General features: G+C 34.0%; 3 protein-coding genes and 1 pseudogene across 8 annotated transcripts; 1 reads left to right on the top strand and 3 right to left on the bottom strand.

The window, feature by feature from the left end:
- Positions 1-1,142: 1,142 nt before the first annotated feature.
- Positions 1,143-4,549, bottom strand: LOC107646017 (putative polygalacturonase). 6 transcript variants are annotated; one of them, XM_088491251.1, is made up of 8 exons: positions 4,108-4,249; positions 3,515-3,604; positions 3,290-3,405; positions 3,036-3,156; positions 2,783-2,957; positions 2,559-2,629; positions 1,628-2,321; positions 1,143-1,540 (listed from the first exon to the last, which is right to left on the bottom strand). In XM_088491251.1, exons 2-8 carry the CDS (start codon positions 3,558-3,560, stop codon positions 1,522-1,524), a joined length of 1,242 nt encoding a protein of 413 aa, XP_088347377.1. In that variant the 5' UTR covers positions 3,561-3,604; positions 4,108-4,249; the 3' UTR covers positions 1,143-1,521. The 6 variants fall into 6 exon arrangements, with proteins under 6 accessions (XP_088347377.1, XP_088347378.1, XP_088347375.1 ...); XM_088491252.1 differs by having other exon boundaries at positions 1,647-2,321; XM_088491249.1 differs by having other exon boundaries at positions 1,647-2,321; positions 3,290-3,604; positions 4,108-4,549.
- Positions 4,550-10,798: 6,249 nt separating this feature from the next.
- Positions 10,799-11,578, top strand: LOC148554612 (secreted RxLR effector protein 161 pseudogene; annotated as a pseudogene).
- Positions 11,579-14,409: 2,831 nt separating this feature from the next.
- LOC107646018 (proline--tRNA ligase, cytoplasmic) lies at positions 14,410-18,676 on the bottom strand. Its single transcript, XM_016350198.3, has 13 exons — positions 18,427-18,676; positions 18,290-18,348; positions 18,115-18,200; positions 17,885-17,977; positions 17,618-17,734; positions 17,123-17,310; positions 16,723-16,789; positions 16,420-16,542; positions 16,181-16,333; positions 15,812-16,096; positions 15,489-15,707; positions 14,821-14,914; positions 14,410-14,660 (listed from the first exon to the last, which is right to left on the bottom strand). The coding sequence occupies exons 2-13, from the start codon at positions 18,330-18,332 to the stop codon at positions 14,596-14,598; spliced, it is 1,533 nt and encodes a 510-aa protein (XP_016205684.1). The 5' UTR covers positions 18,333-18,348; positions 18,427-18,676; the 3' UTR covers positions 14,410-14,595.
- A 771-nt stretch (positions 18,677-19,447) lies between these two features.
- Positions 19,448-24,205, bottom strand: LOC107646019 (protein transport protein SEC23 A). The gene is made up of 6 exons (XM_016350199.3): positions 23,806-24,205; positions 22,781-23,631; positions 20,852-22,672; positions 20,183-20,299; positions 19,999-20,070; positions 19,448-19,898 (listed from the first exon to the last, which is right to left on the bottom strand). The coding sequence occupies exons 2-6, from the start codon at positions 23,249-23,251 to the stop codon at positions 19,761-19,763; spliced, it is 2,619 nt and encodes an 872-aa protein (XP_016205685.1). The 5' UTR covers positions 23,252-23,631; positions 23,806-24,205; the 3' UTR covers positions 19,448-19,760.
- Positions 24,206-25,629: the final 1,424 nt, after the last annotated feature.

The following is a 25,629-nucleotide window of genomic DNA, read 5'->3' as shown; positions in this document are numbered from 1 at the left end:
CCCAAAGAAAGTACAAAAACTAGAGTGGTCTGGGGAATCTATGTTTTCGGCCTAAATTCGAGGTTTATTGTTTTTGGTCAGAGGCCCAAATTCCAAGTTTAATTAAAGCTGAAACTCAGATGGCGGGGTTCTGAGGCCCAAAACTAAGCCCAATGGGACTACGGTGTTTGTTGGCGCTGCATGGCGCGAAGTGTCTCCACTGTGAAAATTGTCGGTACAATGTTTTTCAGCAACTCACCTAAAGTAAATTTTATGATACTTATAATTTGGTGTTTAATTTTTATTTAACTTAATTTTTATAATAAATTTTAAATATTTATTAATTATTTATTTTTATATTTTTAAAATTAAACATTAATTTTTAATTTTTTTTAATAAATTAAGTAAACACTTTTAAACACTATTGCAATCACTGGAATGTTAATTGCAATATGAACTTGAAACATATCTTTTAAGGGTGGGCGTGTGTGCAATCATCAACAAAGATGCAACTGAATTCTCTCCTAGATAGATAGTACATACTACATAGCTAAAGTATCTTGAAAATTGGGATTCTAACCTTAATTGATACTACTATATTTCTTGATTCCTTCATTGTTCATTCATCCCTATAATTATATTGATTCACCAGTTCCAAGTGTACTTGGGATGTTCATCTTTTGTGACACTTGGATTTCTTTATGATTTACACCTGCCTAGTATTGTTCCAGTCAATTTACTTCTAATTTCTAAATATATGGCTCACTAAACATTTTTATTATATTTTTTTTAAAAATGATATTTGTACTATTTTTATATATATTTTCTTAGTACACATTTATTTTATGATATAAAATACATATTATTTAGTATTACTATTTGATTTATCTTTTTTTCAATTAATAAAAGTGTACATAAGCAGAGATCATTAAGACTTAAATATCCATCAACCCAAAAAATAAAAATAAAAAACTGAAAAGAAACTGACAAATAGTAAGTTATCTGATGGTGATGATGACTAATGTGCTTTAATTTTTTTTTCATTGTAAAGAAGAGGTATGAAATTGATTAGATTCCACTTTTCTAGGAAGCTTGTTTATTGGATTCCTTATTCAAATCTAAGGATGCAGTAAAAGGGAAGCAAGTCAGCAACTACCTAGGACTTGTGCAAATTCTCCAACATCAAATAAAGTTGCAACAGAAAAGGAATTTAGAGTGGTTACAAACTAACTAACAGCATCTCATTCTCTTATCTATCAACAACCAAACACATTCTTTTCCTTCAAAAAATAAATGGCAACACAAAATTTCTTATCTTTTTCTCTCTCTCTCCCCCCCCCCCCCCCCCCCCCCCAAAAAAAAGCCATATGTATCTAGAAAAAAGAAAAGACATGAAATCATTCAATTCAACTTCCTATTTTATGATAAATCACTCAAATTATTGTTTACTGCACACAAGTTACAAGAAACAATCATCTCTCTCAGTATCTTTCCGCAGATGCACAACCACAAGATCAGCAACTCCCAACTCAACATTGTATGTCACCTGAAATTTGTCCTGCTGAAAAAATGCACCAATCAAATTTCAGCTATAAAGTGACCTTTTTTTTTTCGGGTAGCATATAATGCTATAAACTCCACAATTTACCAAGATAGTAACCAAGCACCTCTTGTTTGATTATTTGAACTTTGCAGGTGATTGGATAAATTGTAACAGTCTGAACAATGCTCTGGGAATATTCTCTCCTTGAGAGGCTTGCAAGCTTCCGGCGAAACGAAATCGGAATATCCTTGGACATTAGAGCAGTTCCATGAATAGCTTGAGCTCACATTAAGGATGATGTTTGATAGACAGATGTTTACAAAGTTGTCTCCTTCTATGCCTTCTAGAAGGCCGGCGCGCTTGATGTTTTGGCCAATCACATCCTTGATTGTAATCTTTTCTATCAATGGTAATGCATTTGGATCAAATTTATCATCAGGATGATCCCCATATGTACCAGTGAACCTGATAGCAATGTCAACATTTTCTAAAGTCATGTTAGAGACAAAGACATTTCTAACATAACCACCTCTCCCTGGAGAAGTCTTTATTCTGATGGCGCTGTATGAATCGAAGAAGCGAATGTCTTGGGCATGGACTTCTGATACACCACCAGACATCTCACTTCCAATGGCAATCCCTGCACTCGTTGCCGTCCTCCCGGTGAGCCTGTTGATGATAATGTTTGTGCTGGGACGGCCGAATGCTATGCCATACTCGTCCCAGCCACTTTTGATGGCAATCAGATCATCACCCGTGCTTATATAACAGTCTTCAATGCATACATTGTCTGAAGAATCTGTCCACATTTTAGAGTTGTATGTGAGAATCTTAATTACAAGGACATAAATTCTATCACAACTATGCTATGTGTACACAGAAAAATCGGCTACCAAATCAGTCACTCGTATATAATATATGTTTAAATACAAAATACATGGTGGCTGATTCAGTGACTGATTTTTCGTGTGTACGTAGCATTTTTTATTCTCTAACAGGATGGATATTATTAGAATATGTGAGAATCTTAATTCACCTGGATCAATCCCATCTGTGTTTGGAGAATCAAGAGGAGCAAGGATCTTGACTTTCTTAACTGTAACTTGGCTGTTCATCCAGAAAAACAGTCTCAAATCTCCCCCCTAAGCATCAAAGCCCCACTATTGCACAGCTTTTGAATGGTAATGGAAGAAGTACTTGAAGTGCAGAAGAAAATAAGAAATAAATAACATAAACTCAGTCCTTCCATAGAAGACAAACCTGCAATATACAGGGTGGATATTCCAAAATGGAGAATCTAAGAAGGTTAAATTCGAGATGAGAACCCCCGCCGAGTTCATCAATTCTACCAAATGGGGACGCGTATAATCCAAGGTTTTGTTCCTAAACAGGCTCCACCATATACTCCCTTGACCATCAATTGTTCCATTGTTACCTTCATTGGAACACTTACAGAATCAATAAACTAGCTAACATGTACATAGAAGACAATCATTTGATGAATATTATCAACCTGTTATAACAACATCAGTCAAATCTTGTCCATAAATGAGGCTCTTGTGCCTTCCACCCGGCAACTCCCTTCCTCGCCCATATGACGGTAGAGGATCAACAACTGGCCAATCATCGGGGTTCTGTAATAAGTAGCAGGGCATGCCATTAAGATATCTTAGAAATCACCTATCACTCTACCAGCTACCGATTAAGACAATAGAATTTGGATTATCCTACTCCAGCATCTAACCAAATTAAGAAACAATGTCTTACTGTGGATCCAAGAATTACAGCATCTTTGTCCAACCAGAGAGTTAGATGGCTGATGAGATCAAAACTACCGGTCAACCAGCGGCCAGCCGGGACAAAGAGCTTCGCTCCGCCTTTGTCTGCAAATGAATTAAGGTAAAATATTGCATTCTGAAATGCTTTTGTGTTGAGAGTGACCCCATCTCCAACCGCGCCAAATTCTGTAATACTAACGCTGTGAGGTCTAACCTCCAAATTTGTCTGCTTGCAAAGTGAGCTGCTCCACACTCTCCATGGGCCACAGCTGATTAATGTAAGTACCAGAAGCACACCCACAAGCTGCAAGAGAAAATGTTTAGCCATCAGTAACTACTATGAAGCTGCACCTAAAAGTGAGAACCTTCCCCATTTTGGAGCCTTATCAAGCCATGATGACTACAATATTTCACATGCTTCTTCAAACAACAGTAGCTAACAGGGCAATGATTATTAAACACTATGAAGTTCAAGCAGGATCTAGACAGGGGTATTCGATTAACTCAAGAATTTCAAATTGAGAAGCTGTAGAACTACTCAGATCAACTACATTTCATCACAGTGCATAAAAAATCTCAAATTTTTCACAGAAAGAACACCACCCAGTTTAGCAGTCAGTAACAAAGTGCAACTTGTTTGAAAACGAGGGATAACAATCAACTAAAAAATGCACTAAAGATAAAGAATAGCTGATCCATCTGCAGTTTAATTCTTGATCTGTGGCTTCTAGATCTCAATTAGGCCATCATCCACTAGTAACTACAAAGCATGAGAGTGAATTAAAAGAGTATAAAGCAAGTACTCACTGTAGAAGTTCTCCTCATATGACTGAGATCCACCTTTCCCTTTTGAAGGGCACCTCCAAATTCCAAAATGCTGCTACTATTGATGAAAGAGACCCAGAAGAGAGAGAGAGAGAGAGAGAGAGAGAGAGAGAGAGAGAGAGAGAGAGAGGAAGATGAGAGGAAGGTTTGGTTTATTGAATTAGCAAGGTGTGAAATTGATTGGGTGGGTCATTGAGAAAGAGAGAGAGAGAAAGAGCAAGAGAGGGTAAGCAGTGATAATAAGAACCACACAAGTATAAATCATTGACAGAAACTGTTACTGCCCGCCAAAACAATAAGCAGTAGGACCCTCCTTCTTCTGTCTTCTCTTCTTCAAACTATGCAAAAAACTAGCACTCAACTCAAGTACAGTGAACACTACTCTCTCCCTTGAATTGCAAGTGTAACCGGTGATGAATGAATCTTGTGTTTCTTGGCTTGGGACACAGACAAAGTAATAAGTTGTTTTCACACAACAATAATTGACCTTTGCATGCATCACAATTCACAACACAACAGTGTTGTTGTTTTATTTTACTGTTTATCTCTTCTCTCTAAGAGACTAACTTGTAAGCTCCGTCAGATCCTTTAAATCACTTCATTCTGCTAATCATTTGCTCCCTCTTTTTCTTAGTCAACATAGTAATTAAACACTTCAAAAGCTGCTAAAACCTATGACTACTTTCTTTTCTCTTTATTGTTATTTGTCTAGATTTGATTAATATATGTTAGAGCCATGTGGTGTGGGGGACAGTAATTTTGAAGAAGAAGAAGAAGAATGGATGATGGTCAAATTTGAGAGGGATAAAAATAAATTAAAGGAAGATTGGGACAGACAAATTTTTAACCATAAAAAGCAAAACAGGTTTGTGTTTGTGTCCTTCGGAGTTATGGCTAAGTGTCCCTCTTCTTCATCTTTCTTTGATTTTAGTATATCTTTTTTAACTAAATCAACCAAATAATTATTATTAATTTATATATAATTACATTATAATATTTATTGAAGAATATTTTAGTCAAATAAATTATTTTAAATTTACAAAAAAAAAAAAAGAGAATTGTCTAGACATCTTATAAAAAAAAATATTTTTATATCATCTAATAATTTTTAACTATAAATTTTACATGCTAACTTTTATTCATGTTTAATATAAAATTCGAGCATGGAGGTTGATTGGACCGGAATGAACTGTGTCGTTTATTGAGCAACCAGTAAAAGAAATGAAAATGAGTTTCATCGTTTTCAATCCTAAGATTAATAAATAAATAAATAAACAAATTCAATGTGAACCGTCCATGATAGCGGTCTTAGCTCGTTTTTTATTTGTTACAGCTTTGAGCTTCGCGCTGGGAAACAAGTAACACAAAAATCAAATCATTTTTGCAGTGAAATACTTAATATCATTTTCTCAAGGGAGAGACACAAAGTTTGGTCATAAATCTAAACCTCAATCATGTGAAAAAGCTAAGGTTCCCAAAGTCAGGTATCCTATGCCCCAAAACCAAACGGTAACTAAAACCTATAAATATATTAAGGAATTTCACATATAACATGACGAGGCTCATTTTATTACAATATAAAAAAAAATTAGCGATATGACGATGAATGAATTTGACAAACACATATGTATGTATCATAAGTGAAAAGGTAAACCAACTTGTCAACACCAAAGTGTCATTGATCATGATGCATTACTTCTTCAAATATTATGATAATTTACTTCTTTTACAAAATAAATTAGTCAAGTGCATTCAAGAGAGGCCATTTTTTAACTTAGTTATATAAAGTTTGATTTTAATACATTCGTAGGTATAACATAAAAGGTTTTGATTCTTATTAGATTACCTTAAAAGGTTATAACAAAACATATATATTAATGAGAAATGATTTTGCAATTAATTGACCATATACAATACTTTATATAGTGACAAAGAAGCAAAATTAGTTTCATTCTCTTATGTATTGGGTGTTTTTATGAATTTAGTTTAGGAAGGGAGAGAAAGATGATAGAAGTTAAGTCCCATTTGTTTGAAGTTTATTATAATTTAAATTTCTATTGTGGCCTAATTGTAATTATTTATAAACTATTAATGATTTAATCTCATCCGTTAATTCTAATGTTTGATGGACGCATTAGATTTAAAGATAATAATACATAAAAGGTGGTTCTCTCTCTACCTCAAGACACACGACGTTTTACAGTTTTCACTCACTGAAAATACCGTGAAACTGCTATCCTGAAGAAAAGGAAAGGGAGAGAAACCAGTGTTGAAGATCAACTCTACTGTAACCAATACTCTGCAAAATCAGTCTTAAAGTTCAACTCTAGCGTAATCAGGATATGGCAACCAATCCAGGTATGAAAATCACAACTTTTAAGATCCTAATTAATGCTTCCGCTAAACTGAATTGGAAGATTGATTATTCATTGTGAGAGGAGGTTGAAAAAAAAGATGTAGGGTGATTTCTCACCGAAAGATGATAGCTTATGTATCCTCTTTAAGGAGGATACCAAGGCTCTGATACCATGATAAAATTGTGAAAGAATAAGAAAATAAAAGATGAAGAAATTTTATTGATTGTTGATTGATTGAATTGTACTGAAGTGTTTGTAAACTATGAGGGTAAAATTAAATATATATAGAGTATTGTCCTATGAAAGATAAAAGCAAATAAAGATAAGATAAGAACAATTAAAGATAAGATAAAGATAAGATAATAAAATAAGAAATTTAATGTTTACATGTGGTATTAGAGCATGTGTTTTGAAAGTATGTGATTTTCTATGATCTAATTATGATATCCACGGTGTTTAATGTTTCTGATTAATTATTTATAATTGGATTTTAATTAAGTGGGTTTCAAATTTCATGCCATCAAAACTGTATATTTGTGGTTGTATATGTTCTATATGTTTTCTTTTGAATATTTTAATTTGATCATAAATTATACTCATGTATGAATTTAATCTTGAGTTTAAGTTTAGTATGGATGACAATTATGAAATTATTTTAAGTACGTAATGTACTCTAATTTTATGAAAAGTCTATAAATATTTTATTTATAGTATTAAATTTATTTAGAATATTTACTGCTTGTGTACACCAAAGTGACCAAGTTATAACGTAAAATGCCAGTATATTTAATAATGTGTTAATTAATTTTAATTAGATTTACCTAAAGGAAATCTCTTCTATTATTAATAGACTTGAACGAGAAAATTTATTATTCTTAGGTCAGATATATGTATTCTCCAAAGATGGTATATGTATTTGGCAGAGAATTTTAATCTTCAAGTATGATAAATATGACATTTATTTGTATATTAATATGTTAGTGTATTATAGAATTTTACCTAAAGGTGAACTGTAATATGCTTGTTATGTTCTGTAATCTGAGTAGATAATAAAATTAAAATTAATCTGAGCATTGTATGATTAAATGACAGGTATTTCAATTCATTCGCAAGCTTCATCTGTTACCATGTTTAATGGCTTAAACTTCTCTGAATGGAGTGAACAAGTGAAGTTCCATTTAGGTCTTTTGGATCTTGACTTGTCACTTTTGGAATCACTGATGATAATGATGAGGATGAAAAATATGCACTTAAGACATGGGAACGTTCTAACAGATTAAGCCTTATGTTTATGCGAATGACTACTGCAAGCAATATTAAGACTACCCTTCCACAAACAGAAAGTGCTAAAGAATATCTTGCGTTTGTGGAAGACCGCTTCTGTTCTGCTGATAAGTCACTCGCTAGTACATTAATGTCACAGCTCACGGCCATGAAGTTTGATGGGTCTAAGAGCATGCAAGAGCATACTATTGAGATGACTAATATTGCTGCAAAATTAAAGACACTGGGTATGACAGTTGATGACTCCTTTATGATGCAATTCATTCTGAACTCATTACCTTCTGAGTATGGAGCTTTTCAAATTAATTATAATATCATGAAGGAAAAATGGGACGCTAATGAATTGATTGGAAAGCTCATACAGGAAGAAAATAGACTTAAGAATTGTGGTGGTCATTCTGTCAACTTGGTTCAAGGAGCTGGCAAATCAGAAAAGAAATTAAAGACAAAGCCCAAGAATTTTAAGAAGAAAGGACATGCCAATGCAAAACAGTATCATTTCTGTAAGAAGGAAGGACATTTCCAAAAAGATTGTCTTAAACGTAAGGCATGGTTCGAAAAGAAAGGTATATTTGAAACATATGTATGTACTTATGAATCAAATTTAATTGATATTCCTCATAATTCTTGGTGGCTTGATTCTGGTGCTACAACTCATGTATCTAATATAATGTAGGGATTCCTTACGATCCAAACCACAAGCCAAAGTAAGATGTTCCTCTACATGGAAAACCGTGTGAAAGCGCCAATTGAAGGAATAGGAACTTATCGTTTGGTGTTGGATATAAGCTTTCATTTAGATTTACCTAAGACTCTTTATGTACCTTCAATGTCTAGGAATTTAATTTCTGTTTCAAAGTTGGACAATTGTGATTTTTTTTAATGGTGGACATAGTTGTTTTAATTTATTTAAAAATTCTAATATTGTTGGTTATGGTGTTCTAATTGATGGCTTATATAGATTAAAACTTCTTGATCAATTTTCTGAATCCTTGCTTATTGAGTACCAGAATGACGTAGTTAGGCCAAATACGCCTAAAGAAAGTTCTGCATTCTTGTGGCATAAACGCTTGGGTCACATATCCAAGGAAAGAATAGAAAGATTAGTAAAGAATGAGATTTTACAAAATTTAAATTTTACTGATCTTGGTTTATGTGTGGATTGTATTAAGGAAAAACAAACCAAACAAAACAAGAAAGGTGCCACAAGAAGTAGTTAGCTTCTTGAAATTATACACACTGATGTATGCGAACCTTTTGATGCTCCATCTATTGGTGGAGAAAAATATTTCATCACTTTTATTGATGACTTTTCACGTTATGAATATGTCTATTTGCTTAAAGAAAAGTCTCAAGCAGTTGATGCTATTAAGATTTATATTAAAGAAGTTGAAAGGCAATTAGACAAAAAGGTAAAAGTTGTTAGGTCAGATAGATGTGGTGAATATTATGGAAAACATAATGAAACAGGACAATGTCCTGGTCCATTTGCAAAACTTCTAGAAAGACATGGCATATGTGCACAATACACAATGCCATACACACCTCAACAAAATGGTGTGGCAGAAAGGCGTAATCGAACATTAATGGATATGGTTAGAAGTATGATGAGCAATTCTTCTTTACCCAAATTCTTGTGGATGTATGCATTAAAAACTGCCATGTATTTGCTAAATAGAATTCCTAGTAAAGCTGTTCCAAAGACTCCTTTTGAGTTATGGACTAATAGGAAACCTAGTTTACGACATTTACATGTTTGGGGTTGTCCAGCAGAAGCAAGAATATTTAATCCACAAGAAAAGAAATTAGATTCTCGAACAGTGAGTGGCTATTTTATTGGCTATCCGGAGAAGTCTAAAGGGTATATTTTTTATTGTCCAAACCATAGTCCAAGAATTGTAGAAACTGGTAATGCAAAATTCTTTGAAAATGGTGAAGTTAGTGGGAGTGAAAATCATCAAAATGTAGAAATAAAAGAAATTAAAGTTAATGTTCCTATACATATTAGTGTTCCTTTATCCACACCTACTCAAAGAGTTGTTCCAACTATTGTTGAACACATTAATAGTGATGAACAAGATTTAAATGATAATGCTCCCAATGAAGAAACTAACTCACAAATATCAGAAAGAAATGAGTCTCAAGAAATACCATTGAGGAGATCTCAAAGGGAAAGAAAGTCAGCTATTCCAAGCTATTATGAAACTTATTTACAAGAAGAAGATATTGAAATATCTAAAGATCCAGTTTCATTTACACAAGCCATAAATAGTGATGATTCAGAAAAATGGATTGATGCCATGAAAGAAGAGTTAAAATCCATGGAAGATAACAAAGTTTGGGATATTGTTGCATTGCCAGAAGGTGCTAAATGTATTGGTTGTAAATGGGTCTTTAAAGTTAAGCGAGACTCAAAAGACAATGTTGAACGATATAAAGTTAGACTTGTTGCTAAGGGATTTACTCAAAAGAATGGTGTTGATTATAAAGAAACATTTTCACCTGTTTCTAAGAAAGATTCATTGCATATCATTATGGCACTTGTGGCTCATTATGATTTAGGGTTACATCAAATGGATGTAAAAACTGCCTTTTTGAATGGTAATCTTGATGAAGAAATTTATATGGATCAACCTGAAGGTTTTCCAACTGAAGGAAAAGGTCGTATGGTGTGTAAATTTAAGAAATCAATATATGGACTAAAACAAGCCTCACAACAATGGTATATTAAGTTTAATAATACCATTCTTTCTTTCGGTTTTGAAGAAAATGTTGTTGATGTATGCATATACCAAAAGGTCAGTGGGAGTAAGTTTATTTTTCTAGTCTTATATGTTGATGATATTTTGCTTGCAACAAATAATTTGGGAATGTTGCGTGAGACTAAAGAATACCTTTCTAGAAACTTTGAAATGAAAGATATGGGAGAGGCATCCTATGTGATAGGAATTGAAATTTTTCGTGATAAATCACAAGGACTGTTAGGATTGTCTCAGAAGGCCTATATAAATAAAGTTCTAGAGATGTTCAACATGGAAAAGTGTTCCGCAGGAATTGCACCAATTCAAAAAGGGGACAAATTTAGTCTTATGCAATGCCTAAAAAATGACATAGAACGGAAGCAAATGGAAGGAATTCCATATAGTTCTGTAGTGGGAAGTCTTATGTATGTGCAAACTTGCACAAGACCAGACATTAGCTTTGCAGTAGGAATGCTTGGAAGGTATCAAAATAATCCTAGAATGGATCATTGAAAAGCTGCAAAGAAGATTTTAAGATATCTTCAAGGTACAAAGGATTATATGCTCATGTACAAAAGGTCTAGCCAATTAGAAGTAATTGGTTATTCAGATTCAGATTTTGGTGGATGTGCTGACACAAGAAAGTCTACATTTGGCTACTTATTCTTATTTGGAGAAGCTGCCATATCATAGAAAAGCTCCAAGCAAAGCGTTGTGGCAACATCTACTATGGAGGCAGAATTTGTAGCATGTTTTGAAGCTACAAATCAAGCTTTATGGCTGTAAAATTTCATTTCAGGACTTGACATTGTTGACTCAATTGCTAGGCCATTGAAAATTTATTGTGATAATTCTGCAGCAGTATTTTTCTCAAAAAATGATAGATATTCTAAAGATGCCAAGCATATGGAAATAAAGAACTTTGGCGTTAAGGAGGAAGTTCGGAAACAAAGAGTGTCCATAGAACATGTTAGAACAGAACTTATGATTACTGATCCATTGACTAAAGGATTGCAACCAAAGACATTTAAGGAACATGTACATAGAATGGGTCTTGGTTCTTCTGAATGATGCTAACACTCTGAGCTCACTATGTTTATTTATGTGTTTTCTGAACATTGATAGTTTGTTGTTTCTAGTTAAAGTAATATTATTGTATGAGTTATAACATAATGATCTAGAAACTTTATGGGACCGATATAAAATTGTGTTATTTATGTAGCTTGTGTAGTAAGATGCTAGTGGTTGTAGTATATGGAAAGAAATGTGTTTCATATTAAATGCATGACTGTCATAACTCACACAAAGTATTTTACCATATTAAAGCAATTATGTAATGTGTGAGAATATGATTACACTTAGGCCAAGTGGGAGAATGTTGGAAGTTTATGATAATTTAAACTTCTATTGTGGCCTAATTATAATTATTTATAAACTATTAATGATTTAATCTCATCCGTTAATTCTAATATTTGATGGACGCATTAAATTTAAAGATAATAATACATAAAAGGTGGTCCTCTCTCTGCCTCAAGACACACGACGTTTTACAGTTTCCACTCACTGAAAATACCGTGAAACTGTCATCCTGATGAACGTTTGAAGGAAAGGAAAGGGAGAGAAACCAATGTTGAAGATCAACTCTACTGTAACCAACACTCTGCAAAATCAGTCTTAAAGTTCAACTCTACCGTAATCAGGACTTGTTATGGCAACCAATCCAGGTATAAAAATCACAACTTTTAAGATCCTAATTAATGCTTCCGCTAAAATAAGTTTACACCATTTACAAGTTTTATGATTCAAAAAATGAGGATTTCGGAGGTTATGTTAGTTCTCAAAAACCTTTTAATCCTATAAGCGCAATGACATTAATTATGTTTGTTGTATCCTGTGCTATCCTTCCATAAAGCACTTCTCTCCCCAACAAAAGTTAGCAGTTGTTTATACTTTCATTATGCACGGAAAAATACATCCAACATGCTTATGTTGCATCATTTGATTAGTGCTTTCTGGTTTGGTAATTGGCATAGTTAGTAGAGTAGTTATCATTCAAATTCAGGTGGGCAATTCATGTTTTGTCACTCTAATTAATGATAGAATCAAGTCACCCCCGACACTGTCCCAACACACATTAAATGGATTTGCAACATTCATATCCTGAGATTAGACGATAAAGTCAATTATCCTTAAGATTAATCATTAAGAATTTAGATGTTTTAAAGTGAGAAAGTTGATAAAATAGTAAAGTGATAAGTTTTTTTTTTTAGTTCAAGTAAAGTGAGAAGTTAATCACCATTGATTTTGTAATTTTCATTAAATATATGCCGCACTATCTTAATTTAAAAGTGATTAACTCTTCTCTTTATCAACTTTCTCACTTTAGAAGATCTTAATCAAATTATTAAGGTTCACTGAATCATCAACTCTATTAAGTAAAATTTTTTTACCATCTTTTTGTCTTTCTTAATTCTCTTTCTAGGCCCTCTATCTAATGACAAAATTGTTAAGTATTATAATTCTATTAAGCCCTATTTCCTCAACTTTACATCAATTAAGATGCTTACATGTTAACCAAAAAGAGTTGTTGCTGTGTCATCCTCAATTGACCAACATATTATTGGAGTTGCACACAAAAAATTGACACAACTGGATAGACAAGGTTCAATATAATTAGAACTTCTATAAATCTTATTATTATTGTTAAATCGAAGGAGAAGAATGAATTAGGTTTCCAAACAATTACCAACAAGGGAAAAGACAACAACGCGAGAGTGATTAGATTAAGATACATTTGTCCTTTTCACTTTATATAGTCATATTATTTGTGTTCCTCTGTTCAAGATGTCACATGGCACAAGAGGTAAGAGCTAGTTTTGAAGGACCATATCGCAATGATCGGACAAAGGAAAAGAAAAAAAAATATCGTAATTTAATTAGGTACACTGATAATTGACATAAATATTGAGGAAATATCAGCATGTCGAGTACAGACATATAGAGACCTATCAACTTTTTCCATAAAATATTTGACATATTGAATTGTTGTGCAGGTGTTAACGTTATGGTCTTATATAATAATATATGGAAGCCATTGCCCACCTAGAGAACAAAAAGAAAAAGAAGCCACCGCTAAGTGCTATCAATATGCATCTCAATTTGATTGGTTTACGAGGGGTTGCTTCTTCTTTTGTTGGCATGTATAGTGCACTTCGTAACGCATTCAATTTTGACAAGGGGATTTTTAATACTTGCTTTCTCCTCCTGTCTTCATTTGGGTTTTGTTTATGCTTTTCTAAAAGGCACATTAAGAAATATATAATTTAACATTTTAGAAAAAAATTATGCAAGCAGTTATATTAAGTTATTTTTAAAATTTTATTTGTAAAGCAGTATAAACTTAAATTAATTTATTTAAAAAAAAAAGCAATTTTAACTTAATAATAGGGTAAAGTAAAGTGCTATTTTGATAGTTTGAATTACTTACCTTCTTTAAAAATTGAAATTATCCAAAAAGGAAAAAAGAAATTATCCTTCATGCTTACGATTGTCGTTGATGTTGGAGTAACTAATTGCTGTGAAGTCGAATACAATATTAATGAACTTGACTAACGTGAAAGTTCAATCCATAAGGTGTCATTTTGAGGAGAGCTCCCCAATCTGATTTTCGCTGATCAAACATTACATTCGTCATGTCCACAAAGAAAAAAAGATTACATTCGTGAAGATAAGGAGAGAGAAAAGGAAAGAAAATAAAAGTTAAACAAATCGAACAAAATCCACGAAGAACAACTGCTAAACATGTTTGTGGCTAGTAAAAAAGGGTCAAACTCGAGAACGTGGAGTTCATCAATTTGTGTTAGGCTAGTTATTAACAATTAATAGATGCTGTATATCATCAGTGAGTCAAGTAAATGATGTCATGTTCAATTAACTGCAGTTTTTTAAGTAATATGTAGTACAAAATCATCGAACAACCAACAGCTGAAAAAGAAAATAACCAATTGAAAAAACTAAAACTGGTGTGTGCTCAACAAATCCAGACAGGGCACCCCCCATATAAAAAAAAAGTACCACAAACTAGTAATCTAGTAACTTCTGCCCCAATATGACCATTTCTTCGCAGGTTTTTCTGACGCAAAGCACTTGGTACCTATTAAAGGCAACATAAGGTGTTACTATTCAAAATAAAAAAAATCGTGAAAAAATATCAATACGAATTGGCTAAAAGCTTAAGATAGATTTTAGAGGGCAGTTGCAGAAAACAATTTTAAGATTATTTCTAACACAGATTTGAACGACAAGGCTTATACCTTCTGGGAGTTCTGGCTGATCAAAGGGACTACAAAGTGTCTTAGCTGCTCCCATCTCACCCTTTGTCCTTGCTTTAACATCAGCTTCCACCGCCTGAAGTAATATAAATTGATAATTGATACCAGAAAAACACCAAACCATCCAGCATGAATAGTGTCAGACATTTTGAATATTGAACATAAGATAGCTAAATGATGTCCCTTGAGAGAAAAAATATGTATTGCAAAATAGGGTGTCAACACTCAACAGTATCATCAAGAGATTAGAGAGAAGCAAGTACTATAGTATGTTCATTATTAATAGCTAATCAAGTGCATTGTAAGACAATTATGTAATGGAAGTGATCTAGAATTGGAACGATTAAATGCTTTAATATTTGTAAATCTGACAACGAAGAAAACCTACAAGTACCAACAGATTGGAAGTTTTGAAATAGAAAAATATATCGTTACCATCCTGTAGGGGCAGTTTTGATATATTTTTTCATTCAACCCTTTTTGTGACAATATGCATCTTAGTTAATCATGATACACCTGAATAAGTACATGGCACAGATAGTATAGACAGATAAAAAAAGAAATGCCTCAAAAATCTAAAGCTGGAAAGGTGATCATCAAGACATAATTTAGAACATAAAATTTGGACAAAAACAAAAAGAACTTCATACCTCCTCGTCACACCAAGGAGCTAATATCATTTTTCTTTGGTTCAAAGCTTGTACAAATTCATCCCAAGTATGTACAACCTCAATGCATTCATCTCGTTTTTGTTTTGCAACATCAAAAAGGTTCTGTTGAACAGTGTCAAGTAACTTCTTAACTTCATCAACCAAATTGTCATTTGCAATGTCTATTTTTGCTCCATTATCACGTCGAACAGCTCTAGCCTGTGTGAAATTGGAATAGATTTATTTGGTTTTCAGCTCAAAACTGAGATTGATGAAGCAACATAACACGAGAATTGGTGCAGAAGTACTAAAGAATTGAAAACCTGCTTATTTGCTAAATCCTTTGGCCCAATTTCAATTCTAAGAGGAACACCTTTCATTTCCCAGTGTGAATACTTCCATCCAGGAGAATAGTTGTCTCTAAAATCTGACTCAGCACGAATACCTGCTTCACACAATGTATTTACAGTTGCAGTACAGGCATCAAAGATTCCTTGAGTATTAGCATCTTTGTAAGGCACCGGAATCACAATAACTTGGACTGAGGCCACTTTAGGAGGCAGCACTAGTCCCTTGTCATCACCGTGAACCATCACCATCACCCCAATCTGTTCAAAACAGTCAAAATCTTAGATGCAATTTGATGTGAAGGAACCCTCAGATGACAGTACATTCAAGATATCAAAGCTTACAGTTCGAGTACTATAGGCCCATGAGTTTTGCCAGACCATTGCTTTTTCTCCCTTTTCATTTTCAAAGTTTATCTCGAACATCTTAGCAAAATTTTGGCCAAGACAATGAGAAGTAGCACCTTGTACTCCACGTCCAGTGTTTGGAATAAATGCCTATCAAAGGGAGCATTACAATTTATATACAAACTTTTTCCATTCAGAAAAATAGCAGCATACGTGCATGTGTCTCAGACATATACCTCAACACTGGTAGTGTAAAGTCCACCAGCAAACTTCTCCATCTCACTTTTCTTACCCTTAATGACAGGAATGGCTAAAAACTCTTCATATATGCGCCTATATAATTCCAATATCTCAAGAACCTGAAATAGTAATACTTTAGAGAACTTTGGAAGTAGTTTTCAAAAGATGCTACTGAAACTGGAATCGCATGTGCTGAAGTCAAAAAGTAGGGACTTATCAATATCAGCATATGATATTGCACCAGATGTGGAATGGTACTACATAGCCAATGTATGTTCTTTTGTTATTTGAAGAATTACCTCAGCATCTGCCTCTTCCTTAGTTGCAAAAGCAGTATGTCCTTCCTGCCAAAGGAACTCTCGACTCCTGCAATCAAAATATGCATTTATGTAAAACAACAATAAAATGGAGTTTTGAATGTGATAGCAACAAGGGCCCAAGCTAAATTACTGAAAAATAAGTTCATTTAAATCAATCACTATTGCTTGTATTAACAACCAATTCACCAGAATTAGCGAGTCATCATTAGAGGAACTTCGATTCATTAAAAAACCATACAAAATTTTACAGTACAACAACATTGGAAGGCTGGATATTTGAAAATTTGAGGCCTAGCTTGGTTGGCTAGTATCATACTTTGAACATCATATTATAATATGGAGAAAGGAGTACAAGCTAAAATATAAAGCTTCTTGCTACCTGATGAATGGTGTGGGGTTGCTGAACTCCCATCTAACAACATTACACCACTGATTAAGTTTCAGAGGCAAGTCACGGTGTCCCCTAATCCACTTGGAGTAGTATGGATACATGACAGTTTCACTAGTTGGACGAATGGCAATGGGAATTTCTAAGTCGGTTTTTCCAGACTTTGTCACCCAAGCAACCTGTCAAAGAGTAGCACATTAGAGAAAGTCATTCCAGAAGGCAGAGAAGGTTTGTAGTTCCTTCTGCCGCAAGTCATAAATAATTCCTCATTTCAACACATCAAAATCTCATCAGCTATACAATACACGGAGGTTGCTACTTAATATTGTGCCAGTAAATCAGATCATCTAGCCATCTAACAATGGATTTCAGCTTGCAATAATCTTCTATAATGTCCCCATTTCAGAGGGGGGAAAAACAAATAATTCAAACAAATCTTAAGAGTATACATTAAACAGCCTAACCAACAAATTAGAAAATTCTCACCTCTGGTGCAAATCCCTCAACGTGCTCCTTCTCCTTTTCCAAAACTCCGGGAGACACAAACAAAGGGAAGTAGCAATTCTTGATTTTCATCTTCTTTATTTCAGGATCGAAGAATCCCTGATATAGTTGATGAAATAAAAAAGAACCTTAATACAGCTAGTTGTGCAAATCATACACAAATAAACATGATCTATGTTAGACTAACACCAGTTGTTTGAAAAACACCACTACTGCCATCCAACAACACTGACAAATTAAGAAACTCACTTGCATGATCTCCCATATTGCCATTGCCCAAGGCCTCAGAATGTAGCAGCCAGAAATGTCATAGTACTCAATCATTTCGGAATTAACAACCACCTGTGCAAATTAATTCAAACAACTGAGACGAGAACACAGTGCAATAAGAACAGATCTGGCACAGCAAATTCCACCGAACTCAAAGTCCAACGCAATAGAACACGTGAAACTAAGTTACAAGATGAGGGATAAAATACCTCGGAATACCACTCTCCGAAGTTATCAGCCTTGCGATTCGTGAGTCCTAATCCAGTCTCTTTCTTCACCTCCTTCTTCTTCGCACCTGCGAGGATTTGGCCATAAGAATGGAAGCTAAAATCCGAAAAAAATGAGAAATGACAAAGCGTTTTAACAGTTTCTAGCCACAATTACCAGATTGCTTTGAGCCAGAGTTTTTCGCTTCACTCCCCGCCATCCTGAACGACGAGAACCTGTAACACGAAAAAAACACGAAATGACGATTGTAGCTGAATTGGAATGAATCGAAACGGCATAAGTGTGTTTCTTACCGATTGCCGAGATGCCGCCGGAGGGGGACAAAGCGCGCGAGAGCGATTTTGTGGCGTGAGTCTCTTTAGGGTTTTCGCTTTCAGCGGCTACTAGGTTTTCTTCTTTCAGATAAATCGCGCCTTTCTCTCAGGAATTATTATTTTCTTTTTTTTTTTTTACAGTGAAGTGTTATTCCCAATTCTGTTTACAGTTTCTATGGCTACTACTACATTATTGTATTGTGCTTCTGGTCAACTACTCCTGCAACTTGTTTACTATTTACTAGTGTACTAATTTAATTAAAGGTAATTAATTATCATTAATTGAATTATTGCAACGAAGCGTTTGATCTGATCTGTAATCGCTGCTTCTTGTCCCTAAAGTCAACCGAAGTGGCCCGCAAAATTCTTGCCCTTGTTCGAGCTTTGTATCTTTACCAAATTAATAAAATAAATAAATAAACACATCTAAATTTTATTGGTGAGACATAAATAAATGGTAGTAATAGAAGTGATCTCTTTCCACCACTAACCACCAATGCTTAATGAGGTTAATGAGGCCATTGAGGGGGTTGTGTGGGGAAAAAATGTCACTTTATCACAACATATATTTTCAAGAATATAAATGTAAGAGTTTTAAATAATCTATACCCATGAAGGTTTGATAAAGTATTTTAATAATTTAAAGGATTTAAAATGTATAAAAACTTAAATACTTCAGTTAAGTTTCCTTCACTTTGAAAATGTGTAGTTTTAATGTAGTAATCATGTTAGTAAGCATTAAAAAAATGTTAAAAGGTAAAATATGATCTTTCAACTCCGTTAGAGTCCATTAAACTTTAGTAGCTTCGTACATGCAGACCATAATCTAAAAATGTCAAGTTAAATACTTAGTACATTTCTTCTTTTTCCTTTTGTTTTTTTCAAACGTTTCTCTTTTTGTTAATTCTTTTTAAAATTAAATCAATCCAGCTTAAAAAGTTTGTGGTCAAAAACCATAAACCAAGAGATTAAGGATAGCACAAGCAGTCAATAATTGTTATCGATATAAATTAAGTGAAATCCTTTATTGTTCATGTAAATTGTGAAAAATTCTGTGCACCACAATCATTCTCTCCAACCAAAACGAAAAAGCCCCACTATTTTTCTCTCCAATTGCAACTTGCAATTGCATAGATGTTTCTCGGACATGAACAAAATGAAGTTGAACATGGCACTGAAGCGAAAGATTTTGGGACATGAGAAACATCATCATCTAAACAAACTTCGCCTCAAACAACTAAATAAAGAATCAGCAACGAGTACCGTGCTGATTGGAAGATGCAGCAAAATCAAACCACAAAAATGGCCCTACATCAGCTTGGCTCAGGTGGCACAACTTTCAAGCTTCGCATCCATTCGCAGAAACTAGGATCATCAAAGTGAACAAAACTGCTCTTCAGCTTCGTTCGCTGTTCTGATGTCAATGACTTAAGTTGCGGGAATCTTGCCTCCTGCGAAAACATGCATCATTCAACATGCAATGTATGCCACCATAATCTAATAATAAGCAAAACCTTAGTTTTGCAACGAAGAAGTGATAGTGATGCTAACCTGCTCATAAGGAGGATCCTTGTGTGCTGGTATGAGGCGAGAGACGAAATATCGAGCCTGCGAGCTACCCTCCTGTTTCAGATATAAATTTTCTGTTATAATTAACCTTCTAAGCAGAAGATGGAAAATGGAGATATGCAAAGAAAAATACACTTTGTAGTCGGGATTAGCAGAGAATGTTAACCTTAAATGCAAGTATACGAGGCGCTGGGAAACGGAATTCTGTCAGCTCTTCAGCCAATGTCCGGCAAGCTGCTAAAGCAGCAGCACTTCTTCCTTCATCAGCTGCAAGTTCAGCACCCTACAATACACTCATCAGTATTAAATAAATGAATAAATAAAAACAACCCAAGAAAGAACAAAAAAGAACAAGAAAACGGAAAGTTTTCAAAACAGGGAAAAGCATGCCACTAGCTACAGCAGCATCTAATAATGGCAGCCGTGGCCTGGCAGCAGAAAATGCAGGAGCTGGATGGCATTCCCACTCATAAAAAGGACATAGGAAAGAAGAACGGAAGATGAAAACAGGTTAAAAGGAAGAAAGTATACATGTACATACCCTGGTGCTATTGAAACAACATGAACAACCATGACCAGACACAAATATTGTTTCTAAATTCTAAAATGTACTGATCTTTCAAGTCCACTATGGCGCATATTACCCGCTTCGTGTATTACTGATCATATTATATACATGGCACGAGGCTAATTTAAAACATAATTTCTGATCATTGGCACAACAGTGCGTTAGTAATAATAATTGGTTTGGATTAGCACCATAACAATGCCCTAAAAAAAATGCAAATCTCTCACTAAGAAAACTCCATGCTAAAATGAATAATAAGAGACATACCAACCAAATGAAGACATCAGTGCCATGGTCAAGTACAACAGCAGCATCAGACTGCATTGCAAGATCATAAGCTGGTAACTCCTCGAAAGTTCCTCCCTCCCTATGCATTAGACAACGAGGAGCAACCATTCGGAGTGACAGATCAAAAGATGCATTCAGAAACAAGTTCCTCAGCACAGACCTTTCATCTTCATGACCAATAATGCTTCCCAATAGTGGTCCTCTCCTGAGATGGAAAAGGATCTCTGGTAAAAGGGAAAGCTCCTTTGGGAAGCAGTGAAGTTTAGATTTGGGTACTTGAGGACCAAACTTTAGAGCAATATCCTTGATTCTTTCATCTATTGTTGCCCGCATATCAATTGCGTCTGAATGGCTTTTAGCTCGTAACAAACTTCTTTTTGCAATTAGGACTGCAGCAACTTCATCTTGAACACTCTCAAGATATCCCGAAATACTATCTACAGTGGGCAGTCTAACAGTGATAACCCTGGATATATCAGCTTGAAACACATTTGAATACTGAATAGCAAACTGGAAAAATACATAATCACTTTTGATATCTCCTCTAGTTTCCATTGAGAGAGAGAAGCTCTGTGTTTCTTCAACACTTAGCATCTGAATATAAATGGCTGTATCATTTTTAAAGGTTTCATGGGTGTCTACATGTGATTCTTCCCCAGGGCCAACAACTTGAGTTATGAGAATATCATCTGATGTGCGCAATTCTAACAAACCATGAGAACCTGCTGACCTGGCAGACGCCCTTTGCAAATTAACACCCAAGGCTTCCCCGAAATCATCATGGAGCACCAAAACACCACCTGATGCTTTAGCAAGAGGTTGTAAGATGGGAACTCTTACGGGACACGTTCCAGCACATAAAATATCAATAACAGTATTGTGTCGATGAGCCTCTCGACCAAGATTCTCCATCCACTTTATTGCTGTCTTTTCCATATAAGGATAATTAGGGTGATTAAAAGAATGAGGAACTGATCCAGGTCCGTAAGTATTTGGTCCACCGGCACAGACAACAATTCTACTATTGCCCCCTGATCTTTTAACTACCCCTCGTGACAGATCAGCAGATGGGCCCTGAATTATAGCAAGAGCAACCTCAACAGCAGTTCCAAGGCATCGATCTCTAGAAGCTTCTGGTATGTTTAACTTGTAGGGCCTCAATGATGAAAATATGGAATGTGCTACAGGTAGTGAGGCATGCATTGCTGACAAGTATATGCCAGTACCATAAATCAATCCTTTCAAAGATTCTTGGGTTGGTGACTGGTCCCCAGGAAGCACGTCAGCAGATGCAATTGACTCTTCTGAAAAATCATATATTGACACAGTACGGCCATATAGTACAATTCCTAATCTTGTTGTTGGAGGAAGAGAATCAACAAAAGCATGCAAGGAGCTTTGTAGATGCTGTAAGTGGGGTTCATCTAAGCATTCATCTATAACAAGAACAACTGGGGCAGACATTCTGGAATCTGAAACTGGAACAAAACCAGGTCCCTTGTTCCCAGTTTGAACATAGTCAACCATCGGGGAAGATAGTTCTGGAAATCTGTGAAGATCTTCCTTACTATGCCCAATGTACTCGCCATCACTTCCATTCAATTTCCTACATATAACACACTGCCACTGACCTGATCCAAGCAATATGTTGCAATATATATTTGCATAAGCTCCACAGCTTTGACATCGATGGGGATCACGCTGAATAACTTGAGGGCCCGTTGAGACCTCCCTCCCAGGAGAAACCAATGCCCCAAAACCCAGACTGGGCACATTAGCTTGTTTCTTCTGTTTCAATACCTACTTATCAAATGGAAAGGAGGTTATAACATAATCTGATTACCAAATAATAATATTAAATTTAAAAATGCAAGGCTAGGCTGTAAAACCAAATAAATGATAATGTACCTTATGAGCTGAGAAAAGAACAAAGGATGACTCCCCGGCGGGAAGATGGTCCTCTATGCTATCAGAAACTTGGTGTTGCAACTCAACCGATCCATTTGAAAATCGCGGTGGCGATGAAGTCGGCAAAGATGATCCTGAAGAGAAAGCAAGTGGCTGAGGCGAGGCAGGTGATGTGCGAAAAGGAACAGCTGCCGGCCGGACAGGCGATGTAAAAACAGGAGGCCCCGGCGGGGTGCTCATGTGAGGAACAAGGCTGCCAGATTTAACTCCATTGGCTGGGGACGACGAATTTGGGGGTTTAACCGAAGGGGAAGAAGCTTGATCTTGCTGCAATTGCAATATGGGGGGAGGAAATCTAGGTGGTGATGCAAAAGGTGGAGGGGGTGGTATGGGACTCTTGTCAGGGGTAGGACTCTGTCTATCCGGGTTTGAAGTGGTATACCCAACATTAGGTTGTGTTGGGTTAGCCATTGAAATTCAAATCAGACACAAAACGCAACAATACTTACAAACCCAGTATCAAGAAGTAAACTTTACAGTATTACAGATACAAATGTATGAGTGATACAAATCAAAGACTATACCAAGAAAGAACAGAGACCAGCCTCAACAAGATTCTTGTTTCAGCCCACAGAATTTGCATGAGGAAAACGTAAAACCTTCCTAAGACCTTAAACCCCCAAAAGAGATGATAATGATTCCCAAGGAAAATTCTACTTGACCTGGTTTAATCGGCATCATAGAAGGGGGAATTCTTTCCTTCCCTGAACGAATTCAGGTGAATAGCCAATCACCAACCATGAATCAATCAAATCTCTTCACAATTGAAGCTTCTTCTCTGGTATCCCCCCCTGCAGATAGCAAGTAATCCAGCAGTACCCAATCGAATGAGAAAAGGAAACGATCCAACAGACATTCAAGAACTGAGCTAGGGTTTTGAATGGAGATCAAGATTTGCTCTCAAAATTGGGAATGATAACGGTAATAAAAAAATAAAGAAAAAAAAATCATAGAGAAGTATGTACCTGACAGAGGTGAATATCAAAATTGTAGACTTTATGGTACCGTAAAATACCAAGCTAGGGATTATTCGGAAAAATGGGGGAATGCTATGCTTATGAATGTTATGTCCCCTCCTCACTCTCTTTCTCCAATTGTGTGAGTAATTCGGAATGGGGTGGTTTATTCTTTATTATTATTATTATTATTATTTTGTTGGTTTTTATTTTATTTTTGAGAGACAAGTTAAAAAACCAACAGCGCCTCCTCACAGTGAAACTGAAACCTCCTCAACCTCGGATTGTTGCTCAGGGCAACTGTTGTTAGCACCGCACCTTAGACCTTCCTACGACACTCCTTCACTTCGAGCCAGAGAAGCCACCGCCACTTTTTTTTTTTTTTTTTTTTAAATCACGTGACCCTTTCTATTGTCCTGGTCTTATCCTCCTTTTATATTTTAGCGAATTTATTCTTTACTTTTATCTCATAAAATAATTATATATTTAATATATAGTTATAATTTTGTATAAAAATTGTTGAGTTTAAAGAATTAACAAAAAATTAATTGATGATGACTAAAAATTATTATTGGACTAAAAATTTAATTATGTATCTGATTAATTTACTTAATTATGCAGGAAATTAATATAAAATAAATTGATCCAATAATAAGTTTCAGACTTATATATACTCATAACTCAAGAGAATATTTGTTATTTACACCTATAATTTTTCATTAAAAACAAAAGCAAGCATAAGGCTTAAGTAAAGAAAAAAGAAAAAAAATCTTGTAATTTAATATTTAATATATAGTTATAATTTGTATAAAAATAAATTTTTAAAATATACATCAAATATACACAAATGTTATATAAGTAACTTTAAATTTTATAATCTTATAATAATAAAAATGATACCAAATATAATATTTTATATTTAAATAAAAATAAAATAACATTTATATTATATTTAAATATGTATATAATTTAATTTATTATACAATAATATAAAAAACAATTTATTCTTTAATTCTCGAAACACATTTAAATTCTTACTTCTTTTCAATATAACTAGTGTATGTGTATATATCCGTGCCATGTATAAAAAATAATTATTTTTTTATTTATGTCTTATATATGTTTAATGAAAAAAATATTCAAGAATATATATCAATTTTAAATTAATCTTATATATTTTTTGTTATCTATCCAAAAAGTAAACAAAAGTGTATAATACAAAAATTAACAAAATACTTTAATTAAATAAAAAACATAATATGTAATAAACAAATATCTTAATTATTATAAAAAAAAATATGTGTATATATTTTTTTGTAAGCAATCAAAATTTTAGTTTATATCTTTAACATTAGTTTATATAATAATAATAATAATAATAATAATAATAATAATAATAATAATAATAGGATTGATTTACTTTAAAATAGAAAAAAATTAATTAATTCTAAATTAATTTTATTATATAGTTTAAGAAAAAAATAATTTTAATTATGTATGATTGCTGTATAATCTAATTAATATAATAATATATGACAGTTTTCTTTAATTAATAATTTTCTTTCATATTAATATTTCTTAACATTAATTTTACTTAATTGATTAAAAATATAATAGGATTGTTATATTTTAAAATAAAAAATAATAATTAATACTTGTTAGAATATAATTAGGATCTATTAGGATCAATTAGTATTATTTAGTATATCTGAATATTTATTATAGGAGATTATGTCTTTATTATTTCGATTCTCTTAGCACCTATAAATTTCCTTCTATTATGTATCATTTTCACATAACTTGAATTGACAACACACTCAATAATATACAAAT

The sequence above is a fragment of the Arachis ipaensis genome, chromosome B6, assembly GCF_059453495.1.
Source record: "Arachis ipaensis isolate K30076 ecotype BB chromosome B6, ASM5945349v1, whole genome shotgun sequence".
Taxonomy (NCBI): Eukaryota; Viridiplantae; Streptophyta; class Magnoliopsida; order Fabales; family Fabaceae; genus Arachis; species Arachis ipaensis.
Note: the sequence above shows the minus strand (reverse complement) of the source record. Positions and strands in the feature narration are given on the sequence as shown.